Below are 14,067 nucleotides of genomic sequence, written 5' to 3'. Positions count from 1 at the left end.
TCCATTTATTTTCTACCATTGCAGAGACTGGGAAAACAATTGCCTTCTAGCTGTGTCACCCCACAGCAGGAGGCCACAAGAACACCAGTCAGCTAATAAGCTAATCAACTCAATCTTCCAATAACCACACACACACACACACACACACACACACACACACACACACACACACCCCTCTCCCAGTGATGACATTAATCCATTTGTGAAGGCAGAGGGTTTCTGAACCAATCACTTCCAATGATGCCTCACCTCCCAACATTTTTGCAAGAGGCCAAGTCCTTGTGTGTCACTGGAGCCCAGAGCACACCTCTGAGTGTTTGCCCGGGGACTGGAGAGGATGGGCAGCTACTGCCCTGGCCTTTCGCTCGACACCGTCAAGGAAACTAGTCTGCAAAGTTCGGCTGATGCTCGTCCTCTGGTGATGTTAAGCAGTCATGTGATAGGAGAGGAGGCAACTTTGCAGGAGAGTCTACTAAGAGCATTGCAAGTTGGGCATAGTATGGCACAGGCCTGTGATCCCAGCACTTGAGTTCAAGGCCATCCTCAGGTACATACTAACCTGGCTCTCTGAGACCCTGTCTTAGAAAGCAGACAATTGTAAAAACCCAAGGGGTAGGGACTGGTAAGATGGCCTGGTGGTTAGGAGCACTAGCTGCCCTTTCAGAGGGCCTAGATTAAGTTCCCAGCACCCATAGGTGGCTCACAACCATCGTAAACTCATGTTCTAGGGGGTCCAATGTCCTGCTCTGGGCTCTGAGGTTACCAGGTATAAATGTGGTACACATATTTACATATAGGCAAAGTGCTCATACATATAAAATAAATATTTAAAAAATAATATTTCTGGAGGAAAAATACAGCTAAGGAACTGCAGAGATGGCTTAGAGTGCTTGCTGCTCTACGGGGACCAGAGGTCGGTTCCCAGCACCCACATCCGTTGGTGTAGCAGTTCCCAATTAACTCTACTCAAATTGTGCTGGCGGTGGCTCCTCACCTACCCGCCCCAGTGTTCTTGAGTTCTCGAATAAAAGACAGGCAGGCAGGCAGGCAGGCAGGCAGACAGACAGACACACACACACACACACACACAGAGCCTTATGTTCTAATGCCTTAAACAGCTCAATGGTTGGGCCACTTCCAACCTCCACATGGCTAACACACTCCCTCCGGCATTCCAGAGTTATTATTTACTTAAAACCTGTATTCATCTTGGCTGCCCCCGACCCAGACCTGCAGCCATCTTGGGCTGAGTTCCCCAGCACCCAAATGACATCTATGCTCTCTGTCCAGCACACCTCAAGCATGGCTTCTACTCCTTCCCTGGCATGGCAGCTATCTCCCTGCTCCTTCCTTAGTTCCACGCCCTGGAATCCTGAAGTCCTACCTCTGTCTTCCTGCCCAACCATTGGCAACTTTCTTTACCAGTCAAAACCAACTGGGGGGCGGGGGCAGGGTCCCTTGGGGTCTTACATGCTGATGGTGGCTCATTGCCACCTTAACTCCTCCATCTTTAGGAGAGCTGATGCCTTCCTGTAGCCTCTCTTGGCATCCACCAGCACATATCCAGGCACAAAACACATAATTAAAAAAAAAAAAAAAAGAATAAATCTTTAAACACGAAGAAGAAAACTCCTCACCAAATTCCCAAGCCTGGCATTACGAGTGTCAGTACCCGCAGGGCAGACTCCTAGAGAGCAGAACAGGGTGCCATTGGTCTGTAATTTTACGATTAGGCATGTGATGTACAGATATGGGTAAACATAAGAAATATTTCGCTATGACTTGTCCCTGCAATGAGAAGCAGCAGCAGCAGCTGGCTGTAGGTTTGTCATCGAGTGTATGCTTAGCTGGCATGGGGTCCTAGGTTTGATCCTCAAGTCTATTTAAAAAAAAATAACTGTCTTGTTATTGGGGAGATAGTTCTTGGCTTTCTTTCGGTCAAGTTGGGAACTAAGTAAGGTGAGCTGTGCCATGTGTATAAGGGCTCCTGCCGATTCTAGCCACGTTGGTCATTGGACTGGAAGTTCAAACTCCTTATTTGGGATAGGGTCTCACTGTGTAGCTCTGGCTATCCTGGAACTCACCCTGGAGACCAGGCTGGCCTCCAACTCACACACATCTGCCTGCCTCTGCTTCCCAACTGCTGGGACCCAACTGTGGGCCACACCTAGCCTTCAAATTCAGACTCTTACAATGCTGACTCTCGGTCTTATCCTGTGGTAGCTAGATCCAGTACATATGTTGACACACATAAAGTGCTCAGTTCTCTTGGGTTTGGAAGCAGCCAGTTAGCCCACTCTGACTTCCTCTGATGAGCCCGTGAGCTCAGTAGACAGAACATTGCAAGAAACGGTGAACTGAAGGTGCAGCTCAGCTGGGTTCACTTTGCCATGTGCGAGGCCCTGGCACTGCAAAAGAAAAAGGAGAAAGCAGGTTTTAAAGTAGGCTTGTGTAGGCGTACGCATCTTTGAGCGGTGCCAGGAGGTGCTTGGGTTGGGGAAACAGGGTGGTGGGCAGGGTGGGTTCATAACTGGGCCATAGACCTCATTCACTCAGTGTCTTCTGTCCCTCCTTTCTCAGGATGTCCGTGCAGAGCCCCGTCTCTGTGCAGCTGGCCCCAGACAGCGCTAGCACCATGGTGAACTGCACCGTCAAGTCTGAGGAGAAGAAGGAGCCTTGCCACGAAGCTCCCCAAGGCACAGCCACTGCAGTGGAGCCCCAGCCTGGAGACCCAGCCCTGGCCTCTCAGGATGCCACCAACTCCAAAGCCCCTGCTCAGGTGCCTAGCACTTTCTAGGGACCCCAGGGGTCATCGTCCCCACTCTACCTTTGTGGCTTCACTACCGAGGCCAACCCACCCTTTCCAACAGGCCTGCGTGCTCTTGCCTACTTTGTGTGTTCTCAGAGGCCACAGTCCATATACCTGGTGACCAGCTGGGGATAAGATAAGATACACAGGACCTGGGAAGGATAGTCTCATTAAGTTGGAGAAAAATTACTGCTCTCAGATGGAGATTTCCTTAAGATGAGGGAGCTAGAGTTGGAGAGATGATTCAGTGGGTAAAGTGCTTGCTGCACAAACATGAGCATGGACCTTTGGATTCCCAGAACCCTTGTGAAAGCCAGGAAAGTGTGGCAGCTACCTGGAGGCGGAGATTGGGAGTCCCTGGAACAAGAGACCGGGAACAGTGAAAGACCTGCCTCAGTAAATAAATGACAGGTGCTTGTCAAATGTGGGCCTACACACACACACACACACACACACACACACACACACACACACACACACACACCAGCTGCCTCAGTAAATAAATGACAGGTGCTTGTCAAATGTGGGCCTACACACACACACACACACACACACACACACACACACACACACACCAGCTGCCTCAGTAAATAAATGACAGGTGCTTGTCAAATGTGGGCCTACACACACACACACACACACACAGAGAGAGAGAGAGAGCGAGAGAGAGAGCTGCACCTACCTGCACACACATGTGCCCACACTCATGGGCTCATGGGAACACACACAGGAAAGGGAACTGAAATGGATGGTAGGGATTCTGCAGGTCTTCTGCCATACAGAAAATTTAACTTGATAACGATAAAGAGGAACTCAATTTGGAAGAGTGGGGACGGTCAGGGAACGCGTCCTAGAGGACTCAGGGCCTTGAGCATCAGGAGGCTTGAGGTCCTAGTTAGATGAGATGTGGGAATTTGCTGTTGCTTCTGCGGTGGCTGTGGCCGTGGTGCCACTGCTGTGCCGGCCTCCTCCTCCTCCTCCTCCTCCTCCTCCTCCTCCTGTTTTTGGTTTGGTGTTGTTGTTGTTGTTGTTGTTGTTGCTGTTGTTGTTGTTGAGACAGGGTCTCTCTTATGACCAGGCTGGCTAGGAACTCTCAGAGATTCACCTGCCTCTGCCCTTTGAGCATGTCTGGTTGAATGCTTCTCTTTTAGATTTGTCTTTATTTACTTACTGTATTTATACTTTCCAGGCTTAATTATTTGATACGTATACGTTTTTTTGCCTGTATGTGTTTAAGTGTGCCACGTGCGTGTCTGGGGCCACAGAGGTCAGAAAGAGTCAGATCCCCTGGAATGGAGTGGTTGTGAGCCGCCGTGTGGGCACAGGGAACTGAAGCTGGGTTCTCTGCAAGAGCAACAAATACTCTTAATCGCTGAGCTACCTCTTCGGCCCCGAATATTTTTTGGTTTGGTTTGTTCTTTTGGTATCTGTGTAGGGGTTTGTGCACGTTGAGTGGAGTTGCCCTCAGAGACCAGAAGAGGGTGTTGGATCTTCCAGAGCCGGCTGTGGGTGCTAGGAACTCAGGTCCTCTGCAAGAACTGCTAAGGCATTGCTCAGGCTCCGGGGATCACTTAGGGAAGGCACAGTGGGTGCCTATAAGCAGGTAGCCTGCTGGAGAAGCACGTGGGTTTGTAATAACACCCAGCTGAGGGTGAGCTCTGTATTAGCTCCTTTTCTAGTGCTGGGACAGATGTCTGAAGAGCTCAAAGAAGGATTTATTGGTCACGGTTCGAGGCTATACATTGTGGGGAAGATACATATATATAATGGCCAGGAGCTTGAGGCAACTGGCCACGGTGTGTTTGTAGTCTGAAAGGGGGCAGGTAAAACAGTTCAGGGTCCTACATTCAGAGTTGAGTGTCCAGTGCCACAAGGTCCCCTTGTCAGTTAAACCACCCTCATAGAAAATCCTATCGGTGTGTTTCCATGGTGATTCCAGACCCATCATTGGTCACTCCCAACGTATCGGCCTCTTTCAGATAACTTTAGTACATGGATCCCAGAGGCAGCCCTGACTTTCAGAGTTGTCAGGGGCTTGTGTGAGATCCAACCCCCTGTGAGCCACCCAGCCTGGAGCGAAACGCAGGTCTCTTGTTGTCCCCAAGCCCCTGTTCATGTCACTGTGTCATTTATCAGGTACTATGAGCAGGGACCGGAGTGCCTCAGGGTCCCTCGGAAAGGACATCTTTGTGGTGATCAGCCCTCGTACTGTGTGCTCCCCTTTCTTGGGAGCGGCAGTGATAATTCAGTGTATCTTACAGGACTGTGCCTCACCACAGAGCAGTGGGTCCCCAGACCCCAAGAGACCAGCAGCTTCCGAGGCTGCTTCGGGAAGCCAGGAGCGGCTGGACTTCAACCGCAACTTACAGGAAGGTAGGATACCCGTCCGGTCAGGGGTGAGGTCTAGGCTGGTCTCTGCTGGGCCCTCACCCTGCTCTTTCCTGCCATTCTTCCAGTTGTTCCAGCCATTGAGAAGCTGCTGTCCAGTGACTGGAAGGAGAGGTTTCTGGGAAGAAGCTCTGTGGAAGCTAAGGATGTCAAAGGTGCGTACAGGCCTGCGTACAGAGGGCAGGGAGAACATCTCAGGGCCTTCCCCTTCTGGTCTCGTCGTGCATTCTGAGACGCTAGGGCAGCACCTCATGCCCCCCATCTTCGCTCCCACCTGGTTCTGAGGGTCATCACCATGCCTCCCCTTGTAGTCTCTAAGCAGTAGTTTGGACCATCCCCAGGTTGGGGAGGCCTCACTGGAAGCGGATCCCTGGGATGGATCTAGGCTCTCATTCAGGGACTAGAGGTTCCTCATCCAGCCTTTCAGCTCTTCATCTGCCTTGTGAGCTGACAGTTTGTACTCACTGTCGGGAGTGGAGGCTTCCAGGACCTACTGCCAGCTGCTGCTTTCCTCAGTGTTTTCCAGAGACATCCTGAGTATAAACGGTCCCAAGTTCAGCTGTTGGGACTAAACTGCCACATCAGACAGCCAGGTCGAGAGGGAAGGGAGGGACATGAGCAGACATTGCCGGATACTAGCCAAACAAATTTCCACACATTAGCACGTTCAGCCTCAAACTAGCCCCATGACGTGACTGTCATTGTGGCAATCAATAAATTTAAAAACAAAAACAAAAAACCCCCTGAAGTACAGAGAGGCTAGCAGGATCCTGGGATAGAGCAGTTGAACTAACAAGGACTCCCAATGGCGGCATATCTCTGTGGAGCAGGGACCCAAGAGAGCCTGGCTGAGAAGGAGCTCCAGCTTCTGGTCATGATCCATCAGCTCTCCGCCCTTCGGGACCAGCTCCTTACGGCCCACTCTGAGCAGAAGAACATGGCTGCCATGCTGTTTGAGAAACAGCAGCAGCAGATGGAACTGGCCAGGCAGCAGCAGGAGCAGGTGAGCCTGGGTGGGGGCTGCAGAGTCCTCCGTGAGGGAGGGTGGCTGCCGACAAGAAAAGACCAGGTTCTGAGAACTGGGACTTGGCTCTGTCCCCTGACACCAGGCTCTGTCCCCTGGTGCTCTACTCTGTCCTCTGACACCAGGCTCTGTCCCCTGACACCAGGCTCTGTCCCCTGGTGCTCTACTCTGTCCTCTTGTCCTCTGCTCTGTCCCCTGACACCAGGCTCTGTCCCCTGGTGCTCTACTCTGTCCCCTGGTGCTCTGCTCTGTCCCCTGGTGCTCTGCTCTGTCCCCTGGTGCTCTATTCTGTCCCCTGGCACTTGGCTGTGTCCCCCTGGTGCTCTGCTCTGTCCCCTGGCACTCTGCTCTGTCCCCTGGCACTCTGCTCTGTCCCCTTGCTCTCTACTGGCTTCCTGAGGAAGTCAGGGGTAAGCTGGGACAGGCACCCGAGGAGGGCCAGGGCCGTCGTCCCTGATTCCCCTGTCAACTCCATGCCTCACCAGATCGCCAAGCAACAGCAGCAGCTGATTCAGCAGCAGCACAAGATCAACCTCCTCCAGCAGCAGATCCAGGTGATGATGGCAGGGCCACAGGCCGAGGATGGCACTTGTCTGGGGATGTTGATGTCCCTCCTCAACCCCCTGGGCTTGATGAAGATACTTTTGCTCTAAGTCCCTCCGATTCTATTGTCCTGTTCTTAGAGGGTGACCCAGGATGTCTCCCCCTGGTCCCCGTTGAGACTTAAGGACAAGGAGATGGGTACCACAGATATGGTAGACAGAGCCTTTGGAAAATTGTCCCTACTCTGTGCCCTCTTTGTACCCACCCCACCCGAGCCCTGGGCTGACCCAGCTGGACAGCTTTTCTGGTGTCCGGTCCGTGGACTCACGGGGGGTCTCTTTGCCTTCAGCAGGTTAACATGCCTTATGTCATGATCCCGGCCTTTCCCTCAAGTCACCAGCCTTTGCCTGTCACTCCTGACTCCCAGCTGGCTTTGCCCATTCAGCCCATTCCCTGCAAGCCAGGTGAGTGGGACAGGGAAGGGCCACCACAGAGGCAGCTTTCTTGAGATGAGAGACGGAGCCCAGAGCCACTCTTCACACGTTAGTTTACACTGTGGCCTTTCCGGGTCACGGTTCAAGGTCTGTCCCGTGGAAGAGTAAGTCCTTTCTGAACTCAGGCGGGAGACTGGAAAAGGAAGAGTGCACCACAAAGCAGAGACTGAGGAGAGAGGGAAATTGGGGAGGCTCCCTGATGGGGTGGCGCTTGACAGTTGGTTCCTGGAGAAGGGGGGTAGGATCGGGAGGGAGAAGCTGGAACTGGGGCGTGAGGCTCAGGGGAAAGGACAGGGATCTTGGGGTCTGTGGAGGATTGGAGCATGGGGTCTGGGAAGTGGGTGCGCTGGAACACTTGGGCAGGGAGTGTGTTCTCTCTGGCTGTGCGGGATGGGAATGAAGGTGACTCATGGGATGATCCCAGTGAGTTCTGGTGACAGTGCCCTCAAACAGAGTTGGGACAGGGCGGACATGCTGACACCACAACGGGATAGGTAACAGTGAAGACTACTCTAGCCAACCCCCTGTCCCACAAGCCCGAGACATGGAGAACGGGCTCTCAGCCATAGAGCCAACATGGCTTGCCAGCCTGGGTTCATCATCAGCACAGTATTCTCCATCTTGCTATCCCGTCTCCACCCTGGCTGGGACAAAGTGCCCTGAGACACCCCCTCGGAGCCCTTACTGACTCCTGCCGTGCAGCTGGTGGTTTACACACTGTTTATCTCTGCTGCACCCCGCCCCCTGATTCTAAGCCTACTGAGAAAGTAGAGGGGGAGAGAGAACTGTATAGGCCAAAGGATAGGTCATGGAGTCTAGACCTGGGTTCAAATACTGGTGCTGCCATTTGATGGGTTTGTGGGCAGCCCGCTGAGTTTACAAGGTCTGTTTGCCTTACCCATTAGGATGTGTAGAGAACCCCAACTAATACACCTGTAAAACGAGTCGCCTTGAATACCCCTTACATACCATGCGCTTTATCATAGAAGGAAAGCACAGGAGGCACTCCTCCCAACACAGTAGCTTTACCCCTGCACACAGTGGGTACAAGATCCGAGGGTGCCGTTCCTTGTACAGGAAGCTCTATAGAGTGGGTTGGAAGGGCAGGCATGGCCATCAGCCTGCAGAGGACATAGGGAAGAGGGGATAGATAGATGATCCCAGGCTGCCTTAGCCTGATGAGAACAGGGCAGCTTGGGCCACCCCTGCCCACCTGCTTGTGGTACCAGGACCTGTCACTCAGGACCCTGATATTCTGGGCTCACCCGGGACTTCGCCCTTTGCCGATTTCCTTTCCACAGTGGAGTACCCACTGCAGCTGCTGCACAGCCCGCCTGCCCCCGTGGTGAAGAGGCCTGGGGTGGCCACCCACCACCCCCTGCAGGTACTCCCCTGCCCACTGTTGCCCGGGACCCCCTCCCTTGCGGAGCCACTGCCCCTCTTGGCTCACTCTCCTCAAGTCCTGTCTGTCCCGCTATAGGCGTGGTCTTCCTTGTCTGTTTCTCATTCCCCGTCTTTCTGGGTCCGCAGGAGCCCCCACAACCACTGAACCTCACAGCCAAGCCCAAGGTCTCTGAGCTACCCAACACCTCCAGCTCTCCCAGCCTGAAGATGAACAGTTGTGGGCCTCGCCCCTCCAGCCATGGGGCTCCCACAAGGGATCTGCAGTCCAGCCCCCCGAACCTGCCTCTGGGTGAGCCTTCCCATCCGTCCTCAACTAAGACAAGGACCGTGGTTGAGTTAGATGCCACCGTGGGCGCGGCCCCTCCCTTTCTCAGTTCCAGTTTGGGGTTTTAAACATTTCTAAGGTACCCCATCACAAAGCTCCACCCCAGCCTCTGCTCTAAGAAAGCATTTCTGAAAGCCAGGGATGAGGCTTGCTCAGAGGAGGCCTCCTTCCCCTGACCATTCTTTCTCCAGGATCAGAGTAGACAGCACAGGGTCAGGCCACTGAGCTGCACATCTGGGAGTGTTGCTTCATCCCCAGCCCCTTGGGCAAGCTGCAGCAGTCAGTCCTGCTCGGAGGATGAAGAGGAGGAGGGGGAGGAAGGGGAGGAGGGGAGGAGCAGTGGAGATGGGCAGGGACTGCACCACCACAAGGAGCCCCTAGGTGCGATGTGGCAGGAAGCATGAATGTGTGGACTGCTCCTGGGACAAAACCCTCAGGTGCCCCGCACTTTACTTTGTTCCCTCAGGCTTCCTTGGGGAAGGGGACGCTGTCACCAAAGCCATCCAGGATGCTCGGCAACTGCTACACAGCCACAGTGGGGCCTTGGAAAACTCCCCCAGTGCCCCATTCCGAAAGGTATGGGCTACTCTTCCCAGAGGACAGGGGCAGGTGGTGGAAGAGGAAGACACAGGAAGCACTGATCATCACCACATTGTCTCTGTCCCCCGCAGGACCTCATCAGCCTGGACTCCTCCCCAGCCAAGGAGCGGCTGGAGGAGAACTGTGTGCATCCCCTGGAGGAAGCCATGCTGGGCTGTGACGTGGATGGTGAGGGCTCTGTCGAGGGGCGGGTACCACTTAACACTGCATCCGCCTCTGATCCCTTCCCTCCCTCCCTCCTTTCTCAGGTCCTTCCTAGCATGTGTCTCCATTCCCCTGGTGTGGTGTCTTGTAACGACTCTGTAGAGCCCTGCAATTCTGGATCGCTTCTGTGCCTGCTCCCTGGCTGTGTCGGTCCTCTGCTTACTGGCGGCTTTTGCCTTCCTCCTCATCTTCCTCCTGCCTTGCTAGTCCTGACCTGACTTCTGTATGAGCCTCATCAGTGCCTCCTGATGGCCATGCCAGGGATATCTCTGCCAGCCCCAGGGCTATTGCCTGCCTGACTCTGCCTGCCTGACTCTACCTCCCGTCCTCCAGGCTCTCGCCATTTCTCCGAGTCTCGGAACAGCAGCCACATCAAGAGACCCATGAATGCCTTCATGGTGTGGGCCAAGGATGAGCGGAGGAAAATTCTTCAAGCCTTCCCAGATATGCATAACTCCAGCATCAGCAAGATCCTTGGTAAGGGGGTGGTCTGCAGCTCAGGGGCTTGAGTCCAGGGGACAGAGTTCTGGGGACAGTAGGACTGGGTCTCAGGAGCCGGCTGGGTCTATTTGGGGCTTGCATGCCTTATTGAACTCTGGAAGAGTCTTACAGGGTGTAGCAGTTGAGATGTTCTGGGCATCTGGATCCTAGGACCTTGTACCAGAGCAGGGCTCTTCCAGTTGTCCTTCCTTTGTAAGGAGTTTGTGTGTCCCTTATAAGCCCCGAACACCCACTGCCTCTTACCTGTGCTGTGTCAGTAAATGGGAGACTGGCATTTTGGACCATCAGTACAAAGACTTTTTGTCTGAGACTGAGGAGGGGGCAGGGCCAACAAGACTGAGTAAGGGTGGTGTTTTTAGTGGCTGAGTCCCCTCCAGGAACCATGGGGGTTTCTTGTCTGGAGCACTGAGGTTCTGTTTCGGCTTTGCCATGTCGGCAGTGCAGCCTAGGGCCTGGCACGTGCTAGGCAGATGATGCTCTGCCACTCAACTGCACCTCACATTGACACGGGACACTTGGTGGCCTGGAGCGGCTGCTCTTTCATGAATGCCCTTGGGACAGAGAGCTCTCAGGGGTGCTGAGCTGTTTGACATGAGGGTGGTACAGACTACCTGCCATTGCCAGCCCCATCCATTCCCTGGCCCAGCATCCAGGGAGCGAAGCGTCTTGATGAGTGCTTCTGTCTGTATCCCCTTTGATCCTAATTGAGGACCAGGGTCCAATCAGGGCTCCTAGCCAAGACCTGGGACCTAGGGGGACCCTTGAGAGTCTAACCCTTCGTTCTTGCCTGGTACTGGATCAGGTTCTCGCTGGAAGTCCATGACCAACCAGGAGAAGCAGCCGTACTACGAGGAGCAGGCCCGTCTGAGCCGACAGCACCTGGAGAAATATCCCGACTACAAGTACAAGCCAAGGCCTAAACGCACCTGTGTCGTGGAGGGCCGGCGGCTGCGAGTGGGCGAGTACAAAGCCCTGATGAGGACACGGCGCCAGGGTGCTCGCCAAAGCTACGCCATCCCGTGAGCAGGCCCTCCCTGGTGGCCAGAGGCAGCTTTGTGGCTGCTGTGAGAGACTGGGCTCATGTGTGTGACTGGTCTTGGTGTATGGCTGCCAGCAAGGATATGGGTGCCGATTTGTGTGTCCCGTGTGTCATGTGTGTGATCCCTGGTGGATAATGACTGTCTGTGAGACTGTGGTGACTGGGGGTTGGGTGTGAGACCTAGACTGTGGGGTACCTGCTGCCTGACATAGGCAGAGCAGATTCAGACCACAGATAGTCATCCCGTAAGAAGGTCCCTTATTTGACTACGGCAGGCACTAGAGTGGAGTTCTGTAGATATAGACAATGACACCAAAATGAGATAATATTCCCGTGCCACCGTCCAACATACCCTTGGCCCTGAGTCTTCCGGCTATAGCTGACAGCGAGTTTGGCCATCAGGAAGCACACACAGGGACCAGCGTAGGCCGGTTACCCAGTCGGGACTATGGTTGAACCGTGTACCTGTGAGGCCTGGAGAACAGCTAGTGGGGAGGGCCGGGAGGGCTCGTGGGTACATCTGTAATCTCGACTTTTCTCTGCCTCTCAGCCCGCAGGCTGGCCAGGCACAGGTGAGCTCAGATATCCTGTTCCCTCGGGCAGCAGGCATGCCCTTGGCACGTCCACTGGTGGAGCACTATGACCCCCAGGGCCTGGACCCCAACATGCCTGTCATCATCAATACCTGCAGTCTCCGGGAGGAAGGGGAGGGCACAGATGACAGGCACTCGGTGGCCGATGGAGAGATGTACCGGTACAGCGAGGATGAGGACTCAGAGGGTGACGAGAAGAGTGAGGAGGAGCTGGTGGTACTCACAGACTGATCCTCAGCTAGCTGGGCCTGGCCCGTCACCGCTGGGGGAAGAGAACTTGTTCCCAACCCGACAGGCACAGCCAGCCTTCCTGAACTATGTTGGTACTTGGACTTTGGGCGTGCCCAGGTAATGGGTGAAACCGCGTTTGTAGATACATTCCCCAGGCGGGGCTCCTCCTCTTCATCACACCTCCAGGCACATCTGAGGAGCCAACGGCCTGGCTGGGTGGGATTCACGTGGCTGTGGTGAACCAAGCTGGCTGAGGGTTTTAGCCCTTGGGGCGAATGGCCTGGGACCACTGGGTGTATACCCTCCTGTATGTCCACCCACTCGAGGGGATGGCAGGGATATACCTGTCCCCTTAAGGTCACATGCTTTGTTTCCATTTTGTCTCGGCCCAAACCAGCCATGGTGGGACAATATGTCTGCCCTAGAAGCTCCCAGGTCACCCCTGTGTCACCTGGGTTACTCTGTACTCTGTGCAGTCTGGCTGTCCCGTCTTTGTCTTCCAAGTCCACGTGCCTCTGGCTGCTGTGTGTCTGTGCGCAGCTCACGTTGTCATCCCTCCACTCTTGGCGGAAGGTATTTGCTGGGTGGTCACTGTGAGCCAGGCGTGCTGGTGAGATCCGTGATGTGTGTCTTAATGCTTCTCTGGGGGCTTCTTCTGTGTTCCTTTGTCCCCAAAATGCTACCTCTTTGTCAGTCTGGTGTCTCAGGTTCTGTGTATTTTCTTTCCATGTGCATTTTCTCTCTTCCTCTGTCTGTCCCTGCTCCCTCCCACCACACCTGCTGTATCTTCTGGGTGTTTGTAGGGCCCAGCCTGCCCCTGGGACTGGCAGTTTCCTGACCCCATGACCCCTTTCCTCCCTTCTGACTTTGCCAGTCAGTTCCCATGGAGCCATTTTTAGCTCCTGGGACCGTGAGAGCGTGCCTAGGCCTCCAAGGGGCTCTGCCCCAATTCCCAACCTGTGTCCCCAGGCATGGGGGTCTTTTGTCAGTGACAGCCCTGCAGAGGGGACTCCATGGCAGCTGGTCTCCATCCCTTCTTCATGAGCTTAGGGTGGGTTCTTCCCTCCCCCACCTCGTCCTGGGGAATGGGCTCCACTCGTTATAAATAAGCTTTCTGGTTGTGTACCAAGAAAATCAAAGACCATCAGCACCCAGCTTCAAAGATCTGGAGCTGCCCTGGGTCAGGGAAATGATCCCAAACCCCACATGGCCGGGCGCCTCCCTCCCCACCTCTGTTGACCCCATTTCTCTCCAGACTGTTTCTTTTTATGACTGTAAACATAGATAGTGCTTTATTTTGTTACTAAGAAGATAATGATGAATAACTTAACCAGCATATTTGTTTTCTGATGGTGTAATAAAGACCGACCATTTCAGAACGTGCCCTTGCTCTGCTGGGAGGCTGGCCTGACCACATTCCCAAGGCTGGCACCAGCCGGTCGCTGCTGCCCCCTGGTGGTAGCATGTGGGAGTGTCAGGCAAAGTGTCTAAAAGAAATGGCTCTGACAAGCGGGGAGAACATAGGGCTTGTGAAGGCCACATTGCTGAGGGAGGCACTGTAGCAGCCTGGAGGAATGGGCTCAGCTCTCCCCCTTTGGGAGAGGAAGCCACTTGAATCCAGTGAGAGTTGTGGGCTCATCCGGCAAGAGGGTTCTCACACAAACACCCAGGAACTCTCGTGGGCTCCCTGCCTTTCAGGACTCCATGACCTTACACTGGAATGGGGATTTCAAAGGCATAGTTGTGAAAGGATCGTCGCTGGAGACAGGGCTGGAGGAAAGGACAGAATTCCTCAAAATTAATAGGGTTCTCTAAGACAGGTCTTGGTTAAATTCATACCATCAGCATGGTGTGGGAGAAAACAAACTGAGCTTGTGAAAGAAATGGGGCAGATTAACAAAGGTGGCATGTG

The 14,067-nt window shown here is 54.1% G+C and overlaps 1 protein-coding gene across 6 annotated transcripts in view; it reads left to right on the top strand.

Moving 5' to 3' along the window:
• The window catches only part of Sox13 (SRY-box transcription factor 13), a 44,428-nt gene extending 30,893 nt beyond the window's left edge, over positions 1 to 13,535 (top strand). For 3 of the 6 annotated variants that reach the window (XM_006249762.5, XM_039090434.2, XM_063272077.1), the window contains exons 2-14: positions 2,581 to 2,779; positions 5,071 to 5,182; positions 5,266 to 5,352; positions 6,028 to 6,200; positions 6,707 to 6,775; positions 7,114 to 7,228; positions 8,560 to 8,642; positions 8,789 to 8,951; positions 9,454 to 9,563; positions 9,659 to 9,755; positions 10,125 to 10,268; positions 11,095 to 11,311; positions 11,882 to 13,534. In XM_006249762.5, coding sequence (XP_006249824.1) covers positions 2,582 to 2,779; positions 5,071 to 5,182; positions 5,266 to 5,352; positions 6,028 to 6,200; positions 6,707 to 6,775; positions 7,114 to 7,228; positions 8,560 to 8,642; positions 8,789 to 8,951; positions 9,454 to 9,563; positions 9,659 to 9,755; positions 10,125 to 10,268; positions 11,095 to 11,311; positions 11,882 to 12,155 — 1,842 coding nt within the window. In that variant the 5' untranslated portion in view covers position 2,581 and the 3' untranslated portion in view covers positions 12,156 to 13,534. Of the gene's footprint in view, positions 1 to 2,580; positions 2,780 to 5,070; positions 5,183 to 5,265; positions 5,353 to 6,027; positions 6,201 to 6,706; positions 6,776 to 7,113; positions 7,229 to 8,559; positions 8,643 to 8,788; positions 8,952 to 9,453; positions 9,564 to 9,658; positions 9,756 to 10,124; positions 10,269 to 11,094; positions 11,312 to 11,881 lie in introns of all 6 variants that reach the window. The other 3 variants (XM_063272079.1, XM_063272078.1, NM_001105952.1) reach the window with 2 other exon arrangements.
• The last annotated feature ends 532 nt before the right edge of the window (positions 13,536 to 14,067 follow it).

The sequence above is a fragment of the Rattus norvegicus genome, chromosome 13, assembly GCF_036323735.1.
Source record: "Rattus norvegicus strain BN/NHsdMcwi chromosome 13, GRCr8, whole genome shotgun sequence".
Taxonomy (NCBI): Eukaryota; Metazoa; Chordata; class Mammalia; order Rodentia; family Muridae; genus Rattus; species Rattus norvegicus.
The sequence above is the reverse complement of the archived record's forward strand: the minus strand, read 5'-3'. Positions and strand labels throughout refer to the sequence as shown.